The 26,971-nt window shown below is 41.0% G+C and overlaps 1 protein-coding gene across 3 annotated transcripts in view; it reads left to right on the top strand.

Annotated features, from left to right (window-relative positions):
* Window positions 1-26,971, top strand: part of LPIN1 (lipin 1) — an 85,115-nt gene that overhangs the window by 25,933 nt on the left and 32,211 nt on the right. For 2 of the 3 annotated variants that reach the window (XM_019520758.1, XM_019520759.1), the window contains exons 2-10: window positions 6,354-6,554; window positions 7,564-7,659; window positions 9,974-10,308; window positions 12,021-12,140; window positions 13,154-13,261; window positions 19,392-19,521; window positions 21,976-22,288; window positions 24,140-24,233; window positions 24,967-25,157. In XM_019520758.1, coding sequence (XP_019376303.1) covers window positions 6,363-6,554; window positions 7,564-7,659; window positions 9,974-10,308; window positions 12,021-12,140; window positions 13,154-13,261; window positions 19,392-19,521; window positions 21,976-22,288; window positions 24,140-24,233; window positions 24,967-25,157 — 1,579 coding nt within the window. In that variant the 5' untranslated portion in view covers window positions 6,354-6,362. The remainder of the gene's footprint in view (window positions 1-6,353; window positions 6,555-7,563; window positions 7,660-9,973; window positions 10,309-12,020; window positions 12,141-13,153; window positions 13,262-19,391; window positions 19,522-21,975; window positions 22,289-24,139; window positions 24,234-24,966; window positions 25,158-26,971) is intronic. The other variant, XM_019520760.1, reaches the window with a different exon arrangement.

Below are 26,971 nucleotides of genomic sequence, written 5' to 3' on the forward strand. Positions count from 1 at the left end.
GGGTTTAACTGGGCTGTGCTCTGGGCAGGTGGCAGGACATAAAGGGGGGCTATGGTCCCACCTATAACCTCCGCTCTACCACCCACCCTTTCCCATCCTGCTGCCCACCCCAATCTAGGGCCAAAATCCCCCCCATGCCTACCTGCTGCTTGCCCAGCTTGGGCAGGTCGGGCACAGGATGGAGCTGTGGCTCGTATGGGGGGGACCATCTCCTGCCACTGCATGCCGCTTTTCTGGAGACTGTGCAGTGGCCCTTTACTGCCCCCGCCCCGCGCTAAATACCACACTCCAGAAGACTTGATTAATTGAGTCTACTTCTACACATGCTAATAAGCATGCATTGGAGCAGGCTTCAGGCACTGTATAGGTGCCCAGGGATACAGCTGCATCCAGCTGGTAAGTCTGGTGTGGTAGAAGGGAGGGGAAAGGGAAGGGGTGTGGTGAGGGCAGATCAAGGCTCCTCATGGTGAGGGAGGGGCTGGGGCTGGGGCAAGTTGTTCATCTGGTGGCTCCTGGGGCTGCACTGGGCTGCTATTAGAGTGGGGGCTATGCCCTCCCACTGCTCACCAGCTGGGGTGGGGCAGGTGCAGGATGGGGCTGCTGTGCTACCGCTGGACAAGCAGCGTACAGCAGTGGGAGCCACCCCTCCCCCGATGAGCCACAGCTCTGTTCTGCATCTGCCCTGCCCTGGCTGGGTGAGCAGCAACAGGTGCAGCCTGGTGCAGCCCTGGTCTTACCCACCCTGCCCTGCCCCTCGCATGCCCCCCACCATTCCCTCCCAGATGAACAGTGGGAGCCACCAGACAAGCAACTTGCCACAGGGGGCCTTGATCTGCCCCCCCACAGCCCTTCTCTTCCCCCTCCCCTTACACCACACCAGACTTCCCAGCTGGATGCAGCTGTATCCAGCATCGTAAAGTCGAGACCCACATTGGAAAGTTGAAACAGGGTGTCAATATATAAACTTCTTAAGTGCCGTTCATTGTAATTCGAAGAGTTGTAAGTTGAGGACTGCCTGTATAAACATCATGCATTATTCATTATACCATTTAGTCCTTGAATTTTTCAATGAGAATGTGTCACCATTATGAGCAAGATAACTGAGACTGGGAACCCGCGATAAGGAAAATAGCACTGTGGGTGAAGGAAAAAAACAAGAGGAGACTGGGAGTTAATAGGTTGCAGGAGAGATTGAGATGGGATAAGGTTTTGGGATGGATGTCTGGGAACAGCTCAGGAATGACAGCAGTTGGGTGGAGGAAAGGGAGACAACTTAAAAGAGGGACTGTAAGGTAGTAGGAGAACTTGGGACTGTTTATACAATGGAGGCTAATCTTTGTGGCATACATACCACAAATTTAGCCCTGAGAGTCACTCTGATTCCTCTCCCCTACCCAATCTGCTGCTTCGCTTTCTGCTCCCTGCCCTTTGCTCCCTGCCCAAGAACCTGCTCTGCTTTCTTCTTCCTGGCCTGGGTTCTCTGTTTGATCTGATACTTTGCTTTGTGCTCCCTGCTCTATCTGTCATTATACTATTTGTTCCCTCCCCAGTCTGCTGTATGTCACACAGAGAAGCTGTCTGTGCCACTTGTGGCATCCTTTTTTAGGCAATGAGGATAAGATCAGAAGCCAGGGGAGACAAGGCACAGACAGAAGTGACAGTTTTTGCACAGTCTGGCCACAAAAAGTGGTTTATTGCCAGGACCAAACACAAGTGTACAGCTACAGACTCCTTCAAAAATGGCCGACTGGGTGAAAATCTGAACCCTCATTGCTCGAGAGGTCAGATGAAGACATTTCAAAACACAGTGTCTTCTGTAACTTGTGTCTGCGCTGCCTGTTTGCTTGTCATTGTCCTCAGGATGGGAGAGGGGAAAGAGAGCAAAGGAAGTTTGGTCTGGGGGTTTTTTAACCCCTGCTGGAGGTGGGGGGTGTATTGGAGTGCCTCCTGAGGTGGGGGTCTCCAATTCACCCAGATCACCCTGCAGTGCTGGCTGGGTTACCCCTAAAACAGTGGTCACCAACTGGTCGATCACAATTGACGGGTCAATCGGGGAGCCTCTGACAGTTGATCTCAGTCTGTGGCAGCTCAGGAGCAATGGGATGCACATGGGGAGTGGCCAGGATGCAGTCTGGGAGTGGTGGGATGCTTATGGCTGGGGTGAGCTGCGCCTTCTGCCACCAGTGCCGGGCACGGTGATTGGGACAATCCCCCTCCCTGGCCCCTGCCACCGAATGAGTGGGGCCCCACTGGGGCCAGGGCAGGGGAGAGTCAGAGCCCGGGCTGCTTGTCCAGGCACATGGTGGGGGGATGGACTCCCACCACTGCACACACCCCAGTGGAGGCCTGGGGGGCACGTGATCCCTGATCTGTGTGCAGGGTGAGATGGCTGCCTCTGCACGCTGGAGTTTGTGTCCCAAGCCCCACTGCAGTCATTCGGGGCCCTAGACCAAGCTCCCTTTTCCCCTCCCATTCTGAAAACAGGGCAGGCTGGCAGGGAGCAGGGGCTGTTGCTAGGGGAAACTGGCTGAAGACTGCAGCCAGCAGCTAGTGAACTTCTGTTTGTCCAGGGGATCGTTGTAGCTCAGAATGCTTTCTGCAAAGCGCTGTCAGTTACAGTGGGAAGCTGCATTTCTGTCTGCATCCTTAGACTTGATGAAGAGAGCAAAAAGAAAGGAGACTGGAAGTGAGAGCCATTTGAGAACAGGGATGTGGGACTGACCAGAGGTTAGGGAATTGGAGGGGAGGGAAGTCAAATGAGGAGTTGGAAAGTGGGAACTGGGATTGGCTCCACATGGAGACTTAAAATATTATGTTGGGTAGGCTGGAGGTGACTGAATGCCTAGAAAAAGAAACTGGAGAGTGGGATGGAGGCTGGGATGAAGGTCTTGGAAGAATAACATTATAACTTGCTAGGTTAGGAGACTTATAGGTAGCCTGGGAAATGAAATGAGACTGTTTAGATGAAGAGAAAGGGGAACTTAAAAAAGAAACCAAGGTTAATATGTGTATATCATTTTTTTTTTGATGCAAGCCTTGGGGACAGTGCAAAAATACTCTCACAGCTTTAAGAGGAGTCCATGGAATCTGTGTTTTTGAGCGTATAAATGTTATATAATGCTAAATAGTCTGAAAAAAATCAGGTCCTAAGCATTTCAAATTAGGCACCCAAAATTAGACCTTAATCTTTTTGTGACTTCATTCCTATCTGTAACATGGTGAACATTATACCCACATTTTACACAGATGTTGCAAAAATAAAATAATTTACTTTTGAGATTCTGTGATTCTATAATGACAAGCACCATAGAATAACTTACATAGAAAACAATAATTTTATCATCAGTAAAGAAAGCAGGAGGATGTGCAATGAGTAATGAGGAGAAAAAATATTGAAAAGCTGCTCATTGAAAGAACTCTGCTCATGCTGAGTGTTGAATGAAGCAAAGTTTCTGAGGAATAGATGGTATAATCATATAATTACAGACTGCATCATACTCAAGTGCCCAAGGAGGGTGAATGAAGGTTGAAGAGGCAACCTTAATGCTGATATTTCCTAACTTTTGCATGCTTGACTTTGCAGCCTTACTGATGATCTTGAACAGGGTCAGGATGGATAACAATCAACGATTTAAAAAAAAAAATGGATTTTTTATTTAAATCAGATTTTTTGATTTAATTATATATTTTTTTTTTTTGTTAAGATGCTTTTTAAAAAATAAATATATAAAGATACTTTTAATGTAAGATATGTTAAAGCTCAAAGATATCGTCATGGAATAGGGATTATAACTTCTAATTATATACTATTTGAGACAATATATTCCTACATTTTTAGACGTTTTATAAATTGGTTACAACAGGCCATGGACTATATTAGGAGTCCAGTCTTTTTGGGTTCTCAGAGGCTCCTCTATAGATTAGTAAAGATTAAAGAAAACTGATCCACCCAATGAAATTCAGTGCTCAGTCTGGAAGATCCCATTAAACGTCTCTGTGATGCTTAGTTTCAGTTCTCAAACTGTGGATTTGTGTCTCCAGAGATCACAGGCAGACAAGGCTCTTTGGGTAGATGTGACCAACTATTTAGTTGCCTTAATCTTTTATTAGACCAACTAAATAGTTGGAAAAATTGTTCTTTTCAAGCTTTTGCACACAAACAGCCTTCTTCAGGAATAGGGAGAGTTTGTTGTCTCCAGAGGTAACATTTGTGTTAGCAGTATATGGAGATGAGAGATAAGAGACCTGATTACCTACCCATCAGCCCTATTGTCTCTCCACACATTTGTGCACACACAGTCAAGCCCTTACTTTTCTCTAAAAGTGCAAAGTTTCAAGCAGTTAGATGAATAAAGGATATCAAACAGCAAGAATGCTCTTTTTTTAGAAAGCAATGATTAAATCAAGGCTTCTTTATCAGTGATTTAAATCATGAGCAGCCTTCCCTTCCTCTCCCTTCTACAATGCTGAGCTGAGGGGGTGGGTGTGGCCAGGCTCCCACAGGACCTCTGATTAGGGAGGTCTGCCTGCACCATCCCAGGCTTTTCCCCGCTGGCTACTCAAGGGGTGGGAGTGTTGCCAGCCCCAGCCCCAGCCCAGCACTCTGAAGCAAGGGGTGTGTGCAGTGTATGCATCTGTTGATGATACAGAGCTTTTCAATCTCCCTCTTCTTGATTCTTCATACTGCCTGCAGCAAACTGACAGGCAAGCAAGCCAGCAGGGGGCTGATAACTGGTTTCAGCTATTTTCAAGATGGTTTATGTGCACTGAACATCTGTTCTGTTACAGGTTTAAACCAGTTACTAATCACTTAAATGGGTTTATGTGTAATGTCTGTCCCTAGCTAAAGAGTTTAAGTGTATTTAAGTTAATCATTCTGTTAAATGTTTTCTCCAATTTTGCCTAAATGTTTTAATACGTATAGATAGATAACTGTACTAAATAAATCCAAGGGCAGGAAGAACGCATCCAATTAACCTGTAACAACCAACAACTTATCTGTAACATTAAACACATTAAGGTTGGGCCAAAACCCCCATATTTTATAGTATGCAAAGTCAAGTGCTGAAAACCTATGAAATGCCAGTATTAAGATTGCTGTGGGATCTTAATGATGTATTGTGGTACAGTTTGATTACATGACCATATATGATTTGTTTTCTAGAGGAATAGTGTTGTGTGTTGCAGCCTCTCTTATTAACTGGGTTGGGGAATGAGGTGGTGACCTAGGGCATGTGTAGACAAAATGGGGGCCCTAAATTGAAACAGTGGGTTTTAAGAAACACCGCTTCAGTTTAGAGCTGATTAAACCTCCGTGTCATGCACACACCCTGCTGACTTACCTGCCTCTCTAGTAGGGAGGGGAGGGCAAGCTGCCGGCAGGTGGAGAGGTCCCTGGTCTGAGGATGGGTGGGTGCTTCCCTCTGCGGCAGCAGTTGCCCCCTCCAGGCAGCACCCGCCCATAGGCACTCAGCTCGGGTGGTCCTAGGGGGCACTGCAGCTGCTTAGGTAAGCACTGTGCCCCTGCGCAGCTCAGGCAGGCAGGCTCCAGGGGGAGAAAGAATAAAAAGATCATGGCCCACTGATTTTCTTGGGCAGAGCTGTTTTCCTGGGCTGCTGCCAGGCTGCCTGCAGGGCTTCCTGCAGAGCCATGGAGCTGCATGGAGCCCAGTGCTTCACTCTGTGGCTGTAGGGGCAGGAAACTAAAACTCCTCAAAGGAGTTTTAGTTTGCTGCGCCCCAAGTCATTTAAGGCGCATTATGCCGCCAAATTTCCTACAGCAGCTGGAATTAATGCGAAATATGCTGCTGAGGTGTACAAACACCAGCACCATTAAAGCAGTGCAAAAGCATTTAGCCCGCTTTAAAGTGTTGTGCCCAGATGCCTCTCGTTTCGTCTACACATGGCCCTTAATGGCAGTGGGAGAAACTGGATCAGCTGCTTGCTTATGGGCCAACTGCCTGCCCATGTGGTTCTGGGCATGCTCAGAACTGAGAAGAAAAGAAAGAAAGTTCTGTACTAGGAGAAGAAAAATAATTGATCAGTATTTAGAAGCTGCAGAGTCTGAAAGTCTGGTTGTGGTTTGGATACAAAACAACCCTCTGAAGTTTGGGAAGTAGTTAAAACTCTTTGCTTTACAAACCACGCTTTGTTTTGGCCTTCTAAAGTCCATTCCAAAGTACATTGACTGTAAATAAATTAAACTGGGTCTCCTGACTGTATGTGAAATCATATCTTTTGTTTTTATTATGAAAATAACTGATTACTCAAATAAAAAACATCTCTGGAGTCCTAAGAAGTATTGACAGGATAATAAATTCTGATATTGCATACATCTTTGTGTTTTCTTCCAGGCACAAACCATGAATTACGTCGGGCAGTTAGCAGGCCAAGTATTTGTCACTGTGAAGGAGCTCTACAAGGGATTAAATCCTGCTACATTGTCTGGATGCATTGATATAATTGTTGTACGTCAGCCAGATGGAAACCTCCAGTGTTCCCCTTTTCATGTGCGCTTCGGGAAAATGGGGGTTCTGCGTTCTAGAGAGAAAGTGGTATGACAACATTTGTTTTTTGCTCTGTGAAAAAATCCTAATTGAATTGTAGGTACAGAATATGTTACAGTATATCAGTTCAGGCTTTCCTTTGATGCAGGTCATAAAATACCAAAAGTAGCTTCAAGGTTTATTTAAAATGGTTGTTACGGATGGTATTAGTTTAATACAATTTATAGATGGTTGACCATAATGGGTTCAAATCAAAACAAAACAAGCAGACAAATTTATTGAATGAAAATGCACTTCTCATGCTTTGTGCATAATTTCATCAGATGTAACTATTTTATGTTACTACTTGCTAATGTTAATGGGAATATGCAAGTATATTGATAAATATATTAATGAGAGTACTTCTCAGAATTTTTTGGTATCTCTATGTTTTTCAGTTTCATGCTATAAAGATGAATTTAATAATCTATAAACACTTGTAATAAAATATTTGCATTTATGGTCATTATAATCTCAAAAATTATATAGCATTAATAGGCTGGGTGGCAAAATAGAAGTAAAGAGATTGAAGAATCTGGGGCTGTTTAAGAGGGGATGAATAATAGGATATGATTGAGACATATAAAATAATCAAGTTTCCTTTTTGGCCTTTTTCATACTATAAAAATGGGAATGGTTGGTGAATCTGAAAGCATTTAGAGCTCATGAAGGGACAGAATTACTCTGTGGAAATTTCTGTCAGTGAGGTCAAGAGCTTAAGAGTACTGAAAAGAAATTAGACAGTTATGTGGATAATGATACATCTACAGTTACATAAGAAATGGAACTTTTTATCATTATGAAACCTCATGCATCAGGACACAAGCCAGCCTTAACTATTATATTTTAGGAGGACACTTTCCCAACAAGCATTTATTTTTCATTATTGGGTTTCATTCATGTTCTCTGAAGCATCTGTGTAACTTCGGACACAGAATATGGGGCATATGGACTTGATATGAGAATTCCCATGTATTGCAAACTGCTTGATTTTAATTCAAAATATATTTTTCCCAAGGTTGACATAGAAATTAATGGAGAATCTGTAGATTTGCACATGAAACTAGGGGACAATGGAGAAGCATTTTTCGTACAGGAAACAGATAATGATCAGGTAATGTCCAATAATAATTTTTAGTTATCAGAGTTCTGGTGTGCATCCTACCATGGCAAATTTGAGTACTTTGTTGATAAGATATACTTGAATTTGACTACTTGAGTACTTGAATTTGAGTACTTTGTTGATAAGATATACTTTTTATACAGTTTGTACTTACGATAGTTGCTGGAGATTTATCTCATATAGGAATTTGGTGTTGGATTGAATAGCCATTTCTGGACTGAAATTGGATCTCTTTGCAAGACTGATTAAAAATGACAATAATAATTGATCAGAGATAAACTGAGGCCAAGTACGTTTCATTATGTTTGTACATTAGTGTGTATGAAATTATGTGTGCTCCAAGCATGCTTTCACAATGCCCAGAGACACACTTGCAAAACAGTGATTTACTTATGTCCGGAACTTACGTTGCCCAAATCTCTTATGTGTATATGTCCACTGAATGTTTCAGAAATGCAAAAGTGCACATGCTCTTTTAGTAGGGTTGGAGTGTTGTTGTAGCTGTGGTGGTCTAGGAAAAGTCTGGAAGCAAGGCTTTTTTTGTTATTTTTTATTGGACCAACTGTACAATTGGACTTAAGTTGGCTGTGCTCTTTTAAACAGTTGGGCTTAAGGAGCTTGTGCCATTAAATGAATGATTCTGCAACCATCAGCCATACCATTTTTGAACAAGGACTGTGGTGCAAATATTTGTGTGATTAAGATCTTGGTGATGTATATAAGGCACATACTAATTTTGCCTACCCTATCCACCATGTAGTGATTGGGAAATCTTTTAAGGTTATTCTCTGTGAAAATATGCTCCAGTTTCTTGTTTGTCCAGAATGAAACAAACACAGTTAACACTGTGCACTTAACATCTTTTGAACATTGCACACATACAATTTTACTTCCTAAACTTTTTAATTTAAATATGTTAACTAAGCAAGATGTGGAGGCATGCTTCCTAAAAAAAAAGTTTTGAAGGCAGTTTTAATGTCTTGGAAATCTTCACGTTGTTTGATACAAGTGAGAGTCATTGCTGGTATATATGTGCTGACTTCCCATTTCTTTCTGAGACCAGTGTGATCTGCACACAGATCACAGGAGCATGATTAGGCAGTAAAGTTGTTGACTTAGGAAAGACATGTTTCCATCACTAAAGTTTGCTGTTCAGGGTATTAAGGGGCTGCTGAACTCCCATTGAATTTGAGCCCATTGAATTTTATCTATGAAATCACATAATTTATGTTTTGGTTGTTGAGTCTTAAGAGCAAGAACCTGAACTGTGGTATGAAGCAGAGCCCCAAGTGACCGTGGAAGAGGAAAACACCATGTTTCTCTGTGCACAGACTTCTTGGGCCCTGTCTGCCTTGTTTGGCCCTACAGGTTGACTGGAGCTTATTGTGGTACAAGGAAAAATCGGTCCCTTTGTTCATGGATAAAAGTGGTAGTAATCATTCCTGACCTCTGGGGAAAGACTGTGAAGGGCAGTAGTTGATTCTCAACCAGGATGCTGTGAGCTCCTTAAGAAAATACCATGGGGTGCTGCACAACCTTAGCACTGTACGTTGTGCAGAAGGAAAAAAAAAAGCAACATATGATTCACAGGATAGACCCAGACATTTTCATAATGTCAAAAGCATGTGGGCTTTCTAAATTATTTCAAGAGAAGAATTACTTAATTATTTATCCTTAGTCAAGAAATGAGTGAAAGCTAAGAGCTGGAATTTTCTGACAGGTGCCTTGAGTCTAAAAAGGTTGAGAACCATTGGGGTAAGGAAACTTCCCATGCCCCTCTTTGCATCCAGGCAAGAACATAGCAGAGCGTAGCCCGTTTTATTCATTTTAACATGTTAATATTTGACATAGATCTGAATCGTATGTTTTGATTGTGTATCCAGAGCACATATCAGGATGTTGGGACCTGAGATAGCAGTCTTAGCTTATTAGAGAGTAAGGAATGAGCTGTGAACATGAGTTGAACTTTCCTAGTGCAGGGTATTTGACTGAGTATCTGTTTATGACTTATTTTTAATATCAACTGAATACAGACTAGAATAGTTGACTGGCCAGCATTAGCCATCTGGAAGGTATCTTGAATACAGTGCTGTCCCTTGCTTGTTTTAAGAACTGGCATTCTGAAGCTGTTTTTTTGCTGTCCTGGACCCTATAGAGCCTATATGCAGAAAGGTTATTTTGGACCTTGGTTACTTTTAATCACTTAGGATATTAGACAAATGAACAGTGAGTAATCAGATGCTAGAACTGTATTTATGAATGCCTGGAGTAATAATATGCCACATATTTTGTTATCTTTCTTCAGGAGGTAATTCCTCACCACCTTTCCACATCCCCCATTCTATCAGAGGGAGTTGCTCTAATGGAATCACAGCGGAAGAGGAACTCAATAGACTGGATCAGGAGCTTGGACAGTAGTGGATCCTCACAAGCACAAACTCAAGTACATGTTTCTCAGCCTGCTATAGAAACCTCTTCAGTTTGTGGCTCTGTGAAGAAAAGAAGGAAAAAGAGGAGAAAATCTACCCATAAAATAGACAGCTTGAAAAGAGAAGACAATGGAGACACTTCAGAAGATGAAGACATGTTTCCTATAGAGATTAGTTCAGATGAAGAGAGTGACTTATTGGACAACAGCAGGTATCCTCCTTTCATAGCAGACCTAATGCCAAATTGTAGGGTTTGGTGTTTCTGTTGTGTATTTCAGAGAGGACTTTAATTTATATTTTTGGTGAAAGTTTTCTTCTAAATTAATAACCAAACCTTTCAGACTAGTTGTGAAATCCCAAAGGATTCTGAATTGAAACTAACAAAGAGAGACTCCCTTTGCTTTGATTATAATGCACGGACAATTTATAACTATAAATAGGAATCTAATCAAAACGAAGGACCAGATCCTTATGTAGTGTAAAATGGCATTCCTCTATTGACTTCAGTAGAGCTATGCCTATTTGCCTTGCCAGGGAATTGACCTTAGGCCCTTTCTACATGTGAAGGTAAAGGTGCGATTGGATGTAAAGCATGACCCACACAGTTGTGCCTCCTGCTAAGCCACATGTGCACAGCAGGAGGTGCGATTGTGGGATCATGCATTAGACCCAATTGTACCTTATTGCTGGTGTAGGGGGAGCCCAATTCTGGGCTTCCCCTGCATCGGCAAGAAGCAGACACACACAGCTGGGAGTCCCCTTTGCTGAGGGGGTTCCTAGCTACAGAGGCCATGCACAGCCAGGACTGAGAGAACCACATTGGGTTCTGGGTCCCAGTTGTGTCTCATGTCTGTGTGAGGCTCAGCCAGGATCCAGAGCCCTGTCAGCCACAGGACCACAAGCCTCATGTAGGCCTGGGGGTTTCATGCACTCCCAGGCCTGGCAATCACAGCTGCCATGATACCCAGAGCTTGGGAGCTGCACCCTGTAGTTGGGAGCCCTGTCGTTGATGGAGCTTCCAGCTGCAGGGGAAACCCTGCTACACGTATACATTAAAGCTCAATAACAACCAACTATAAAGTGAGTACACATTTTTGAGGTCTACCTTTATAGCTTGTTGGAGCTTTGTATCATATGATTGCTACTTTGCATATGTATCTGGTCTCAGGTAATTGTGCAATTAACCAGTTAATTGTACAATACCTGTAATGTGAGAGGGGGCCTCATATTTTATACAATAGCTAAACAATTGTCATGATTAGTTCAAAATAGCAACTCATTTTTGGTGCGATCATTCTGGAAATCCCAGTTTTGTATTACAAGAGACCCACCTGCTACTTTCTTCTATATTTCCATCTCCACTTCTGACTTTCGGCTCCCTCCACCAAAACATATGGGGCGTTTATACACATGCTCCAGGAAGCAGGAGTGCTAATTAAAAGTACCAGAGTATCACATATATCAGTGTCTCCGCACTGAAAAATGGTGGTGGGGACAATTTAACTAAAGATTGTGGAACAAGCTTTTGTTAAAGTGCCCTGCCACCATTTCATGCTGATACACATGATGCTGGACTCTGCTGGAGTTTGGGAATTACCATGATTAATTACCACGATTAGCAGCCTTAATGCATGTGTATAGGTGCCCATGGGTGAGGGACACTTGGCCCTGAGAAAACATCTTACCCTAGAAAGTTTATCCAACCAGAAAGAATAACAGAAATAGCACCACAAACTTTTAACAATAATCTTTAATCATCTGGGGACCACAGCCAGGGAGTCAGATAGTGGTTCTCCCACTGTTTGGTTTGTATCCCACCTTGAGTGGCTTTTTGCTATAATGTATATGTGGTAGTGTCAAATATTACCTTGAATGTGAAATATTCAATGATTATTTTTAACTTCCACATTTTTTTACCCTTAGGAAGTCAGTTCCTGATGTGTGTGTTGATGAAATATCAGAGAAAAATGCTTCTGCGCACAATACCCTTTCTCAGTCTGCACCATATCCCCATTCAGATGGGGAATGGTCCCCCCTTCAAAGGTACAGTATGTAGCAGTAGAGTCTGAGCCTGTAGATTTCTCAAACAGGCTCCCCTTCCCTAAAGAGTCTTATATTTGAGTTTTATCTGCTGCCTTCCCAAGCTTTATTGTAGCAAAGCATTGTTGCTGTCAATAATAAGAGGATGTCTTCTGTAGTCCAGTTCAGACAGCATGCAATGACGTTAAGGAAAATTTTTCCTTAGTTCTAGTCTGCAGATGTGGATTATAATTATATTTTTCTTTGCTGTTCTGAACCCTGGTATATTTATTTTATTCGCCTGGACATATATCCACTGTTGTTCTCTGAAGTTGGAATCATGCTCCTGTAAACCAAAAAATCAGTTATCCAAAAATAACATACATTGTAGCCCTTATTCATATGTTTAGACTCCCTGATGGTTGGGCCCATTTATAATTACCATATAGTGTGGTAAAAATACTATGGAAGTCACTTATCCAGAAACTATGGAATAATTGTAATGAATTTTGTCATAAACCTGGGTTTTTTTGTACTTTGAGCATGTTTGCTCCATGAACTTTCAAGAATGCATCATAGTACGTAAAAGTAAGATTTTGGAAAATAAGTTTCTCATATTTGTTTCCAAAATCTATTTCTTTAGATATGAAGGTAGATCTATAATATGGAATATTAATTATATGTAACAAATATATACACAGTATTGTCTCTGTCTTTTTCCTTAGGTAATTCATATGCATACTTCAGAGTCAAATCATGTTACTCCCCACATACCTAGTTCAGTGTCAGTTCTGCCCTCTTTCTGTACGAGATCTTGTTGTGAGTGTCTGTCTTGTGCAGAGATTTTTTTGGTGTTTTGCACTGTATGCTACTTTTGCTTACTGACTGCAGTGTACAGATTTTGGAAACTCGAGGTGTATATTCCCATTATGGAATGGCTACTGAACACCCAAAGAGGTTGTGTTAAAATCACGCTGATTGTGAATAATGACACTCCCATTTTTCTTTTCTTTTTTTTAACACATTGCGCTGTCCAGTCAGCCTATAGAGTGCACAGGGCCATGCTCTCATCTCACAGTTCCAGCAGATGGAGGCCTATCTAGTTCTTGTCCTCATCAATCTTCTCGCTTTCCTGCTACAGACAGGTAGAGCAGTTATTCTCCCCTCCCTCCCCTTTGGAGCTGTGATTAATCCTTTAACACATTAACAGTACATGAACTTTGCTGAAATTAACCAAGCTTCTTACTACTAACCCGGCCACTTCGGAGGAAAAATGCTAGTTACTTCCTAACCATCTCCCATGTGGGGTCTGATGGGAGGTTCCTTGTCCAGAGAAATCCTGCACTGAACTGTGATAAGATCAACAGTAAAACCTGAATTAAAACTGAAAAAGAAAGCATCCAGGGACATAATGGCCAAGATGACTGGGTGGTATAAAATTAAGTCTTTTCATAGTGATTAATACAGACTTTTTATCTTTGAATTTATTTTAAATGGCATTTCCATGCCACAGAAAACAGGAAATCTTCCCCCAAAATTTGCTTTCCTCAAGTGTACTACAGTATTTGTACATGAATACCTGAAAAAATCCCCATGAGTTAGCACTTAATCACACAAGAGAAGGAGCAAAACCAAATCCATGGTGAGAATGGAGCAGTGAGGAAAAGGAAGCTTTTTCCCCCTTGTTTTCCTACCGTCTTTCACTAGGTTGATGACGGAAGCTTTTACTTAGATGGACTTAGCAGGGAGAACATTTGGTTAAGACACTAACCTAAGATTTAGGAGACCTGTGTTGAAGCCTCTGCTCCCCTACACTTTTTCTCTGTGACAAGAGGCACATCATTTACTGCCTCCATTTCCTATTTCCACAGTGGGTGTTGTGAGGATAAACAGATGTAAGTCGTGAGGTGCTCAGATACTCAGGTGAAGGTGCCATATAAGTGCCTAAGATAGGCTGCATTTCTCTTCTTTCCAACTGCCCTTTCTCATACTTTGGGGTCAGGAGACTGTTTTCATGATTTCTTTGTTGGACCCCTGGCTGATATTTATTGTTGGCTCAGGCTCTCTCTATTTTTGTTAGGAAGCACTGTGGTGATCAGTGGCCTTCCTTCGCTTGATGCTGTAAAACTCTCAGTTCCTCAGTTCTGTAGTAGGGCTGTGCGGAGCTTCACCGGCTGTTTCGTTTCGACGCCATTTTGACTCGTTTCAAGCTGGGGACTCAGCCTGACTGGGGGAGGCTGTTGCCTCAGCCGGGTTCAGCTCCCCAGCACTGAGCCCCAGGCAGCAGGCGCAGGGACCTGTGATCTTGCAGGCAGATCGGGGGTCCACTTGCACCCCCAGGAGGGCTGTGGGGGCTCTGCCGAACTCCTCCCGGGGGTGCGGGCCCCTCATCTGCCTGCCAGATCACAGGACGCTGCTCCTGCTCCCTGGCTCCTGCTTGTCAGCAGCCTGAGGCACAGTTTCCTAGAAACCTCTGCACCAATCTCACTTAAACTTGGCTGGCTTCATGCCCCCTAAAGGGGCTATGATCCCTGCAAGTTTAATCAGAATCAGGGAAGAAATGACAAAGTTGTAGGCTGTTTTGTGCTTCCCCATTATAGCCCATGGGTAAAACGTTGAAACAGTATCAAAACAGCGAAACCGTTTTGATGAAATGGAACAGAACAGTGCTTGCAAAATGAAACAAAACTTGAAACGAAGCACGGCTCTGTCGAAGCGGAAAGCTGCTGTTTCGTGCCGCCTTATTCTGTAGTATATAATTAATATGACATCAGAACTGCATCTGTTGACCATTGTAACTGAGCTAAAGTTTCCATTCCTTCTTGGGCAGCACAGATGAACTTCTTGTGCTTCATTTATTGTTATCTGTAATGACATACTGAATTCAAGGGAATTTCACAAGTCTTCTTGAGGACCTAATCTGAGAATAGACGGGTTGCACAGAGGGCCTGGTTCAGCCCATACCAACTGTATCACTGCTGTGGATGTGTGAAAACAAAAGCTTGAATTTCCACTCTCAGGCTGGGTTTACAGCACTAGTGGTGTTAATACTTAGAAATAAAGCCAAACTATGTGTAATTTAACAGATGGTAATACAATTGGAAGATCCCCAGTGCTATGTTTTCAGAATCTTTTTTCCAAGCACAGCCTTGGCTTAAATGATCATAAGTGCCTTAAATGATACCCTCAGTATCTTCACACAATCAACCCATTGTTTTCTAAGTAAAGGAATGCCTGTTTCCTAAAGAAAATAACAGTTTTGTTAAACATTTGGACAGGCGGTCGGTGTGCTGTGGTTCCTGCTTATTCCTGTCTACACAACTGTCTTACTGTTCCTCTGTGATCTCTGTGTCTCTTTGCTATATCCACTTTTTTCTCATTTTAAGTTTAGTCTGTAAGCTCTTTAGAACAGGACTCCACTTTCAATATAGTTTTATGGGAACCAGTGCTCCGTGCACCATCACAATACAGGTAACAAGTGAAAGTCATCACTCCTGTTGGTATTACTGAACCATTTCCCACTGCTTTTACACATGCACATCACTGTGCAATGATGAAGAAAGCATTACTTTGCCCATTTCAGCCCTAGATTCCATAATATGGAATTTAATGGCTGAACAGAGTGTTGTGTTTTTTTGCAGAATTATAGTTTTAGGTCCCAGTAGATGTCAGTAGTATTTTCTGAACTTTTCCTTTCTGCCTTCCCCGGCTCTCCCCCCCCTCCAACCTTAATATGTTACCTGAAGAGCACTATCAGAACCTACCAGGCCCAACAGCAAGAAAATAGAAATAAGAAATGAATCCTGTGTGATAGGATACAAACATTAGCTTTTCAGCCTTACATAGTTTTGGTCCCAAATGAACCAAATTCAGCCCTAGCACAAGCCATTAGCCAAGATTTGATTTGTTCTAGTGTTGTTTTAAAAAAAATCTTGGGAGGAGACCTATTTAAACTGATTTTAGAATCTGCAGCATTAAGTGAACAGTATTTTAAAAGTCACAGCATGAAGCAAGGAAAAAGTGTATGACACCAGGGTAAAGGGAGGAGTCTATATACATGAACTCAGTAGTCAGAACTAATTCCTGTATTAGTAGACCTTAGAGGTCTTGGTAGCCTGTGAGAAAAACTGTTTAGTGTTACAAGAAAACATGGTATTAAAAGAAAAGGAAGTTACTGAGTTTGTGAGAAAAGCTATTTAATGTTACAAGAAAACATGGTATTAAAGGAAAAGGAAGTTACTGAGTGTGCTACGGTAAACAGGGAAAGGAAGGAAGGATTTCCACATTATAGAAGAGAACATTTACATTTCTGCTTTTTTCCTTTACTACTAATGCCCAATCACTGTCCATTGCAGAGTGTTCTTTCTTCATCTGGGTAACCCTGACGGGCCAGACAAGTCAAATACAGGCTAGAGAAGGAGGAAATGCTTTCCACGCGGATCAGTGGCAAGATCCCAAGGAGGCAGTGCATTTTCATTACTGGTCTTGGTTCCTTTTTTAGGCTTTCAGTCACATAAAATCAGTGCTTTATATATTCCTAAAGGATGGTTTGTACAACAGAGCTATAGCTAGCCATTGGCTCCCCAGTGCAAATGGAATCATGGTGATTCTGGTGCGTTTTAGAGAGGAAGAAAGCCAGAGATGTTTCTCTGAGGGAGAAACCTCCTCAAAAGGTTAAGGATACGAATACCAGTTTGCTATTTGTGGATGGTATGGAAAATTACCTTGCTTCTTGCATAATGGTCCAACTGATCTAAGTAGAATGCTTTTCAAATAATGCAGTATTTACCCTTTGCCTTTCTCATGCATGTTTACATTTCTGATTTGATTTTGCAGTTCTGAAATTAAGTGGACATTCCAATTATAATTATTACATTGTTTTTAAAGGTACATTAGTATATGTATGCTAATCCCAAGGAGAAATATGTGGGAAAGTATTGTGGAATATGGACTGCCATTGCCTTCTAAACTCTTAAACTTTATTATACCCTCACTGCATTTAAGCAAAGTCAAATAGCTACAAAAGTAAACACTGAGGAAGCATGAATTTCCATTGTGTTTGCATGAAAATCACACACTTCATTTTGGGAAATGGGTGGGGTTAGTAGGATTATAGGATTCAAGTTTTAGCTATTGCCTTACTGCATTACAGGGGACAAGTGATATGGGCTGGGTCTGATCATTTAAATGACTGGCACACCAGGGGTAGCTCAAAACAGATGCAAATTTCTATATTTGCCTTTATGTGTGTGTGTGCCAGGTTGTCCAGAAATCTTCCTTACTGCAGTGCATCAGTGGCAAGAGTACTTGTTTCTACTTTGAGGGGAATTGTGTGAAGGGAACTGGTGAACTGCCAGCACTTGAATAATTATGATATCCATCATCACTGCAAAGTGGATGGGTCCCAGACCAAGTTAAAACAGGGGCTAGGTTCTAACATATTCTCCAGCTGGATAAGATAGCATGGACTAGCTAAATCTCTAAACCTCATTGTGTACCTCTAAACCTCATTCAGAGATATTCTGTATAGATTGGTTTTGTAGTAATGCCCAGGTCAATGCCCTGGTTAACTATGGGATGAAGACATAATTATAGAACCATAGTTTGGAGTATATGCGTGTGTCTAAAGGTGCATAGTTATGCCTGGTGGAATTTCCTAAAAGATCCTGGCTTCATTACTTACATAGATTTCTATGGGGGCTAGGTGTCTAGGTGCTTTTGAAAACTAAGCAAGGAACTTTTCATGTTTTGGTGCTTAAATACCTTTAAAAATCTGTTCCTTTATCTCTTTACATGTAAAATTATGACAACATAAAGATTAATTGTTTGTAAATCCCTAGGAAAAGGTGTTTTCCTAGAGATGACTCTTGCATATTTATTAGGTGGCTACTTACTTGTACTTACAGTAAGACACTTGATTACGACTCATTCAGACTGAAGTAAGAAGTGCCTTTTTAACAGAAGGTATAATCTACCATTGGAGCAATTTACCTGGATTCTCTGTTTCTTTAAATCATAATCGGATAAATATCCCAAAGAGATGCTACATCTTACCCAGCGATAGGGAGTGACTGGAGGAATCACTGGGTGAAAACCTATGGCATGCATTATATTGATGGTCAAACTAGATAGTAAAAGGGTTCCTTCCAGTCTCAAAATCTATGAATCATAAATGATTAGTAGCTGACCCGACCATTCATATGCATTGTCTTTAATGCAGTAAAGAAGATGATGTCACAAACTAGCAATTTAATTATTAAAAACATTTGACATAAGTTGTTTGACAACTGATTGACCAGTTTTCCAGTAGGAAAGATGAAAGGTCAAATTCTGGACATATAGAGTACTTATACACATGCTCCGATGTGTTCCAATTAGAGTACATTGGAGCAGACTTGTCTGCTGGAGTGTTCTAATTAGAACGCTTCAGCGGGCTGCAGCATTGTGTGTATTTCATGTCCCACACTTCAAAATGGTGGTGGGGGCACTTTTAACTAAATTTCATAGAATGAACTTTAGTTAAAGCACCCCCACCACCATTTTGAAACACAAACCATTGAATACATGTAACACTATGGTGTTTTAATGAGAGCCTCTCTCCCAGAGCTTCCCCTAATTAATGTGCCCCCATCCCAACACCCCAGAGCATGTGTATAGATACCCACAGTTCCATTGGCATCAATGACAGCCTTCAAATGCACGTAAGGGAAAAATTTAAGCCTTAAGAATGGGTAACAAAGTAAAAATGGAAATAGTACAGTAGATCAACTATATTCTTAAGAGGGCCTACTGCTTAAAAGGATGCAGCTTCACAATCCTATTGAATTGTCTCTGTATTCTACCTCTGCACTGACAGTACTGGCATCCATAAGCCTTCCATTATTTATTTCTGCGGGAACCATCACTATTTCTTCTGTTCAGTTATATGAATGGAACCCTGTCCTTGAATTAGTCCATAATGTTACTCCTGCTACCCCCTCCAGAAGATCTGCTTATATGAAGTTGTATACAAAAACAATGCTTCTTGTTACTAATGATTATTTAGACAATTAATATAATTAATGTATATTTTATAAATAGTTTACCACTTTCCCTCGATACCTGATTTCCTGATACTCTCCTTAGATATTGCACTTTTGGGGTGAGCAACTGTTCTGAAAGTGCTTGGCACATTGTGGTTGCCTTTATAATAGAAATACGTGTGCTGCATAATCCAGCTGCTTTTTACTTATCTTTTTGTAATAAGCACTTTTAAAATCGTCTTTCCCCTATCAGTCCCTCAGGTTCACGGCCTCCCACTCCTAAAAGTGATTCAGAATTAATCAGTAAACCTTTGGACCGGGGAGCACAGAAGAATAACCCACAAATGCACTGGGCCTGGGGAGAACTACCTCAAGCTGCAAAGGTATCAGATGTAAAACTTGTTCTATCTTCAAGGCTTTAACAGGGCCTGTATACTCACATTGTTTCAGACAGATGACATACGTGCATAGTTTTACATTTTATATGTCAGGTTTCAGAGCTGATTTATGCTGAATTGTGAAAGTGAAGAACAATAAATTATTTGTTGCAATGGAGGAGAGAGAATTTGAGATGGATTCAAAGCAGGTGGGTGGCATGGTTAGATAGCTTTAGAAGCTTCCTTTGGATTGAGGGGGCAGTGGAGGTTTTGGAATGAATGCCAAAAAAGCACCAACTGAGTGGAGAAATGCTCAAGGCCTGAACAACAGTTTTAGCTGTTGGGTCAGACAGAAAGGGTCAGATTTCTAAAATACTGTAGAAGAAGAAGTGATAAGATATGAGTATAAATGAGATGGGTATAGAGAAAGAAAGGAAAGTGCTGAAGGTGTCATAGGGTGTTCTATCTAGAACTTCAGGCTTTGGCCTACTTCTGTAGGAGGAAGGCATTGTGTGAAAAACACAGTAGTATAGAATTAAATGTCCTTGTTTTTATTCATATATTTATCACTAATTGGAATACAGTAGAATGCTAAACAACTGCTCTGATCAGGACAACCCTTGAGCGGTTATGAGATGGTGTAGTAACTGTGTGATGTAATTGTTGAATCTGCATGTCCACATAGTGATACAAGTGTAGCAAAAGCCATTACAACTTTAACCCAGTTTCACAACTTTAACCCAGTTTCATTCAGAGTTAAATTTACAGAGATTTAGCTAATTCAATACCGACAGGGGTATGCAGAGGTAATATTTAACAGCATAAATAGATGGTGTGTGGCAACTCCCCTCCATTTTGGAAGCAGCTAAACGTTAGTTCCGTCTATAGCCATGTTTAGGGTCAGGAAGGAATTTTACCCCATGATCAGATTGGTACCGACTGGGGTTTTTTGCCTTCCTCTGTAGCAGGGGGGCGTGTGGCCCTCTATCTGGGATCTCTTGAAAATATATTAACAACTTTTTACAGAAGCAGGATATTGGCTTGCCATGGTCCTCCTGCTTTACCTTTGTCTTGTCGGGGTTGATTGTAGTTTTATTAAGAGGTTAGGTTATGGATTTGGATAGGAATAGTTGGACAGTGGTGGTCCTACCTCAGGCAGGGGTTGGACTAAATGACCTATGGAGGTCCCTCTCAGCCCTACTTCTCCATAATTCTCTATGATTCTATGGCCAGAGTTTGCATTTTAAATGATTTTATTAACAGATGACCAGATGAGGGAATTCAGAAAGCTTTTAAATGTTTTTTTTCTCAGAAGCACTCATCCTCACCAAACAGCAACAGGTTTCCTGATAAGGGAGGAACAAGGACTCTTTGTAGAACTTTATGGGAATTGATTGGAGTGCTGTTGTTCAGGGTTCATCTGTATATAAAATTACCGGCCAGTATTTCAGAAAAGTGACTAGTGATTTTAGGAGCTCTGATTTTTGGATGCCAGACTGCAGAAATCTTTACAGGGCTTTTCAGAAATTGCTGACTAACCATATTTCAATATTGGATTCTTTCACAGTGTTAAGATGAACACTTGAGGTCATTAGTTAATTTTGAAAATCTTGGCTCCATCTGTAATTCTGCATTGCAGATTTTTTTTCCTTTTAAGTAACTGAAACCAGCACATACAATTGCATTGTGTTTTGTGATTATCCTGTGGATACATGACACAGGGTGAAATTTTTAAAGATCTAGATACTTAAAGGTGTTTGTGGGAGGTCCTTAGTACCTTAAAAATTCTGGATCTAAATGTTTGAGGGACCTACAACCCAGTAAAAGTCAATGGGACTTAGATTCTTAAGTCACTGATAGAGTTTAGAAAATATAATCTGTGCAACGAACTAAGAGGCATGTTTGCTACAGATTTATTAATTTTCAGAACACAGCTGTTCAGTCTATGTGAAATACTCAAGTTGTATCAACAGCGGGCAAATGCAGAAGCTCAATATTTGGCACTCAGGTCAGAGGAAGATACATGCCTACTTGGTGTATATACAAATCAATGACCCAATACCATACCAAGCTAGGTTTGCTAAGTGTATGTATAGTGTGAATAATACCAAAGCCAAGCCACACTAAACTGGTAAACTTCAGGCCGAAACTACACCAAGACAACAAAGAAAGCTTCTCCTTTCTTTGTATTAGAAAGTTAATACAAAATGTTCTGAGTGTGTTTTAGTTAACAGGTTTTCATCTATAACTGGCTTTCTTGAGAATTCTCCCTGCAAATTATCAGTGTTAAGAGACTTATCCAGCTTCAAAGGATAGCTTTGTATTCTTACCTCCCACTGAACTCAAAGTCAAATATGGCATTGTAAAACAGAGCTTTGTATAGCACCCTGAGAACTTTGTGTTGCCTTTTCCTCAGGTGCCTCTTGATCTTCATCTGTTTTCTTTTTTCTCCCCCTATAGTCCACTTCACTCAAGGTTAAAGAAGCTGGTGTGATGAATGTAAATCCTTCTGAAAGCACTCACTTTCGGGTCATACAAAGTGCTCCTACAGAAGAGTTTGGCAGTGTATCTCCTTTACCTGCTCTTGGACAGGCAGATACTGCAGCTCCTGAAGAAACGGAGCCCCAGCCAGAACCAGCTGAGATAAATCAACCAGAGACAGAGTCCGCAGGAGCAGTTGCAGCACCTCTGCCTGCAAATGAAGACATAAAACAAGCTGCAGCTTGCTTAGCTCAGCCAGTTAGTAAAACAGATTCACCCTCCAAAAAGAAAGGTAGAATCTTTGCTTCTACAGTGTATGTACATGGTTTTGCTTGTTGATCCCAGTATGATAAGATATTCTGTGCTCAAACACACTAATCTAGAACATTCAGAACTAATAAGATCGTTTTAGGTTATGCTGAAAATACATAAGCATTTTACATCATCAACAGCTAAATGCAGGTTAGTTGTGCATGCTCTTTAATAATAAAGGTATGGAATGAGGATTTTATCCCTTGGGTTTTTCTGACATTTAGTAGATCAAAGCACAGGAAAAAGGCTATAGAACTTGTACTGAACTCTTCCCTAGCAGAAAATCCAGGTACTGCAGAAGTTTATGGTACAAGCATGTTAGTGTTTGTAGGGAATGCTGCCATTATGATGTTCTGCCATTATCTCTTGGAACACCCCAGCCTCAAAAAGACATTTCAGAATGTCTCGTAGGTAAACATTATACATACTACAAAAGTAAGTGGTTTCATGTCATATAAGCAACTGCAGGTCTCTTCAGCATATACATAATCTTCTTAAGTTCATAGGGTAGAATTCTGTCTGATTAATTTATTTCTATTTGCCAAAGATAATACCAAATAATCTTTCCATAAGTTTACCGGGTCAAACTCTGTTCCACCTACTAAGTGTGTAATTGGATTTTAGTGTGATTCTATTCCACCCTGCTCAAGTCCCTAATAATCCATTAATGCATCTACTTTTGCAACAACAGCCACTTTATCCTTGAGACTGACTCACAAGAAAACCCCCAAAACAAAAACCAAAAACCCAGTGAGGAGGAGGAGGACCTACCCACCTTTTGCATTAATGGTTTTTCAAGGACTCAAGTGAGGTGCAGTAGAATTGCACTTATGTGCTTAAGTTGACTTTTGGCTTAATAAGTAGACTCAAGTCTGGCCCATAATATCTACATGAGTTTTACTTGTTCACAGTTTATATTTTTGTAGACCCCAAATTCTCCAGGGATTATCCAAAACATCAGAAATTTGTGCTTTAACCTTTGTACCAGAAAACATTATCACAAGTCTGTTTCTCAGCCCCTTCAGTAGTTCCACATTTTTGAGGATAGAAATTACAGAGTTGTTCTACCTAGCATTCAGGCCTTAAATTATCTTCTTTGGATCACTTTTCAAATATTAGAATATGAGGAGTTCTGTGTGTTTGGGTAAAGAAAGCTAATGGGAGTTTACAGTACTAAGTCAGAATATCATGACCTTGCCATTTCTGACATTAGCTATAACAAGAGACCAAAGGTGGCCCAGTATAGAGGGGACTCACTAGAGACCTAGGTTCACGTCCTTTGCTTATCATGGCTGTCTTGAAGCAAGCTACTTAGGCCCAGATCTAACTGTTTTGATTACCATATCTTTGAGGATATGAACCTCAGCCTTTCTGTGCCTCCGTTTACTGGCTATAAAATGGGGATAATATTATTTCCCCAACTCACAGGGAAGTTATGAAGCTAAAGATATCAAAGATTGTGAGGTCCTCACAGTTGGAGGGTGGGAGGGACAGTAGCAAATGAATACCTTAGAGAGAAAGCAATACATACAAAGCATTCTAAAATGTCAATGATTTTAATTCCCAGTCGGCTCTATTTGGACTTGTAAGGGTTCAGTACCTCAGAAACTCAGCCTTTTTCTGAGTCATTTGAGCACCTAAAGCCAAATCTGAATTCAGCAGCCAGGACTGAAACATCTGGCTTTGCAATGATAATCATATATTTTCTTTCTACCTCATATTATCTGCATATGTTTTCTGTACTATGGAACTTGTAAACCATACTGTTGTTGTTTTTTTAATTCCAGTTCTTTATCTGGAAAACACTTATTCATTTATTCTGTGTTTACAGATAAACGAAGTCGGCATCTTGGTGCCGATGGTGTCTATTTAGATGACCTCACTGACATGGATCCGGAAGTTGCTGCACTGTATTTCCCCAAAAAGTATACATTATTTGTTTGTATTAAATAATAGTATTTAAATACTCATCTTCTCCTGACAGGTTCTTTTTCAGCTGTCATTGCACTAAACAGTTCTATTGCATGTCATGATTAGTTTGTGTTTCCTGAAAGAAAGTCTAAGTTTAATGGGATTTGGAGAAAGATAAACAAAACTATGCATAGAGAAGCTGGTATTCTTGAAGCTTTTAAAGCATTCTACACTTGTGCATAAGACCCTGTCTGAAACTGGTAGTCTTTTTGATTGACCTAGAATTTACTAATGTTAATATCAGTATTACTTATTCATTACTCAAAGCATCTTAATATTCTACAGTTTGCAATCATCTACATTTAGCATTATGGAATATTATTTTGGGGTGATATTTACAGTGTATATGCTTGTGAAAATGTGTTTTGAGCCAAAACACATCATTGCTATTTTTGGTTTAATTTTCATTAGTTTTTCTTTTAACAATTTTTTGGTTCTCATTTCATATCATAATTTAGCATGACAAGAAAAGCATTTAGCACATTCCCCATCCTATGCACAAAGTTATACCAGTACAAACACTTTTAAAGTGCTTGTACTGGTGAGGTACATAGATGAAGCAGTGGAGCTTTTGTGTTCAGTAAGGAGTTTAAATTCTTATTAGGCAAGACAATTACCATGTAAAATAGTGTTTGTTTCTATGAGGGTGAAAGCAATGAGGACTAAAAGCCCAATTTATTTTTTCAGTGGTGATAATACTTTACATAATAAGAATGGAAATGAAAATGGACCACGGTCCACCAATCAGTCTCCTCAGTCTGTTGGAAGTTCAGGTGTTGACAGTGGTGTTGAAAGTGTCTCTGATGGAATAAGAGATTTGCCCTCCATTGCCATTTCACTCTGTGGTGGTCTTAGTGACAACAAAGAAATAACAAAAGGTATGGTATGAGCGTGCACCTTGCCATTACATGTTGTTTAAATCTCAGCATCTGTTAAAAATGAAACAGTGCCCTCTTGGCAGACAAGGTCTTTTGGGTAAGACAAGGTTTGTCAGTGCCCTCTTGTGGTTAACTGGGATTTAAGCTTGAAGGAATAAGTAGCACTTTTCAGACAGCTAGGAATAGTCTCAGAATTTCTAGGGGCATTAATACAATACTACTTGTTTTAACATTCTGCACTTCATACTGCTGGTTTTGTGCATTAGTAATAAAATGGTGTCTTTACCTCCTAAATTACCTTGTAGTACAGTATGATTACTACATTCTTATCTGTGGTACCAGTAGAGAGGAAGAATGTCCAGAGGTTAGGACACCAGCCTATGACTGGGCAGATCCCAGCTTTACCAGAGATATCAGGTGTGATGTCACTACCTCTGTTCTTCATGTGTAAATTGGGGATAACAGCACTTCCTTCCCTTAAATGGGTGCTTGAAGATGAAGATATTAAAGACTGTGAGGAGGGCAGATGTGGTGGTAATCAGGGCCACAGGAGTATCTAAGACTGATACTTTATTTGAGCACGGTTTGTAAACTGTATTTCACATGTATGGTAATACATTGTAATTATATTTATCCAGTGGTTTGAAGTTGCAGTAAAGTATGTTTAGATCGGATATCAGGAAAAATTTCTTCATGGTTTGATCAGTGAGGCAATGGAATAGACTGCCTCTGGAAGTTGGGGAATCTCTATTACTGGAGGTTTTCAAGAAAAGTTTGGATAAGCACTGGTCAGGAAACTATGCCTCTGCTCTACTGTGGATATTCACCATCTTTCTGGAGTTTGCTGGTTGATGCATGGGGCTGAGAGAGACTTTTTCCCCCCTTCCTGCTATTACATGTCTAGGTTTTTTATTTCACCTTCCTCAGAAGCACTGTATCCAATGCTGGATATTTTGAATCGGGTGCACCAGAGCTAGGGTTAAAAAGCCCATAGGGTGCTAGATAGTGGGTCTTGCTCCTCTGCCACATTTGTAAGGCAGGAAGGAATTTTATCCCATCGTCAAATTGGTGTGAATTGTGGGGGATTTTGCCATCCTCTATAGAAGGGGGTATTGCCCTCTTGCTTCGATCTCTCAAATGTATTTTAACAAACCTTGCAGCAGCAGGAGAGTGACTCCATTTCCCTGTGCTTTTACCTGTGATAGGTGCTATGCATTGTGGTTGTCTGACAGTGCTGACTGTGTAGTTTTAATAATAGGTTAGATGAGGACTTGTACGGGAAGGTTTGGATAGGGATGATCCTGCTTCAGGCAGGGGGTTGGACTAGATGACCACCAGTGGTCTCTTTCTGCCATGCTTTTCTATGGGTCTGTGATTTTTGTGCTTTAGTTAATCATGTTTCCAGTTCCTGAGGACAGGACAATACACGAAGGGTTTATTCACAGAGCACAAACATTTCTCACTCTGCCTTAGGTTCTGATCAGGCACTAGAGCTATAGTCCTGGTGCTATTTGACTGAATAACTCATGGCTGGAGCACAGTTAATGTAGAGCAGTATAAGGCACAATTTCTCCAGGTGTTAAGGTGATAGTGCAAGATGCTGATGATATTCCTGACTTTCATTGATCATCTCTTATGAGTTAAAAAAGCAGCTTCAGAAAAGTGCTTAGCATCTGGCAAGATTGGGGCCCTAAGTAACTTGACTCCATAGTACTGAATATCTCAGCACCCCAATAGTGAAGGATGACATTTAGCTCTCTGAAATGCTTTTAGAATGGGCAACCTATATGGGCATGATTAACTTTTTTTTTTTT

This window comes from Gavialis gangeticus, unplaced genomic scaffold, assembly GCF_001723915.1.
Source record: "Gavialis gangeticus isolate Ggan-Ray unplaced genomic scaffold, GavGan_comp1, whole genome shotgun sequence".
NCBI classification, from domain to species: Eukaryota; Metazoa; Chordata; order Crocodylia; family Gavialidae; genus Gavialis; species Gavialis gangeticus.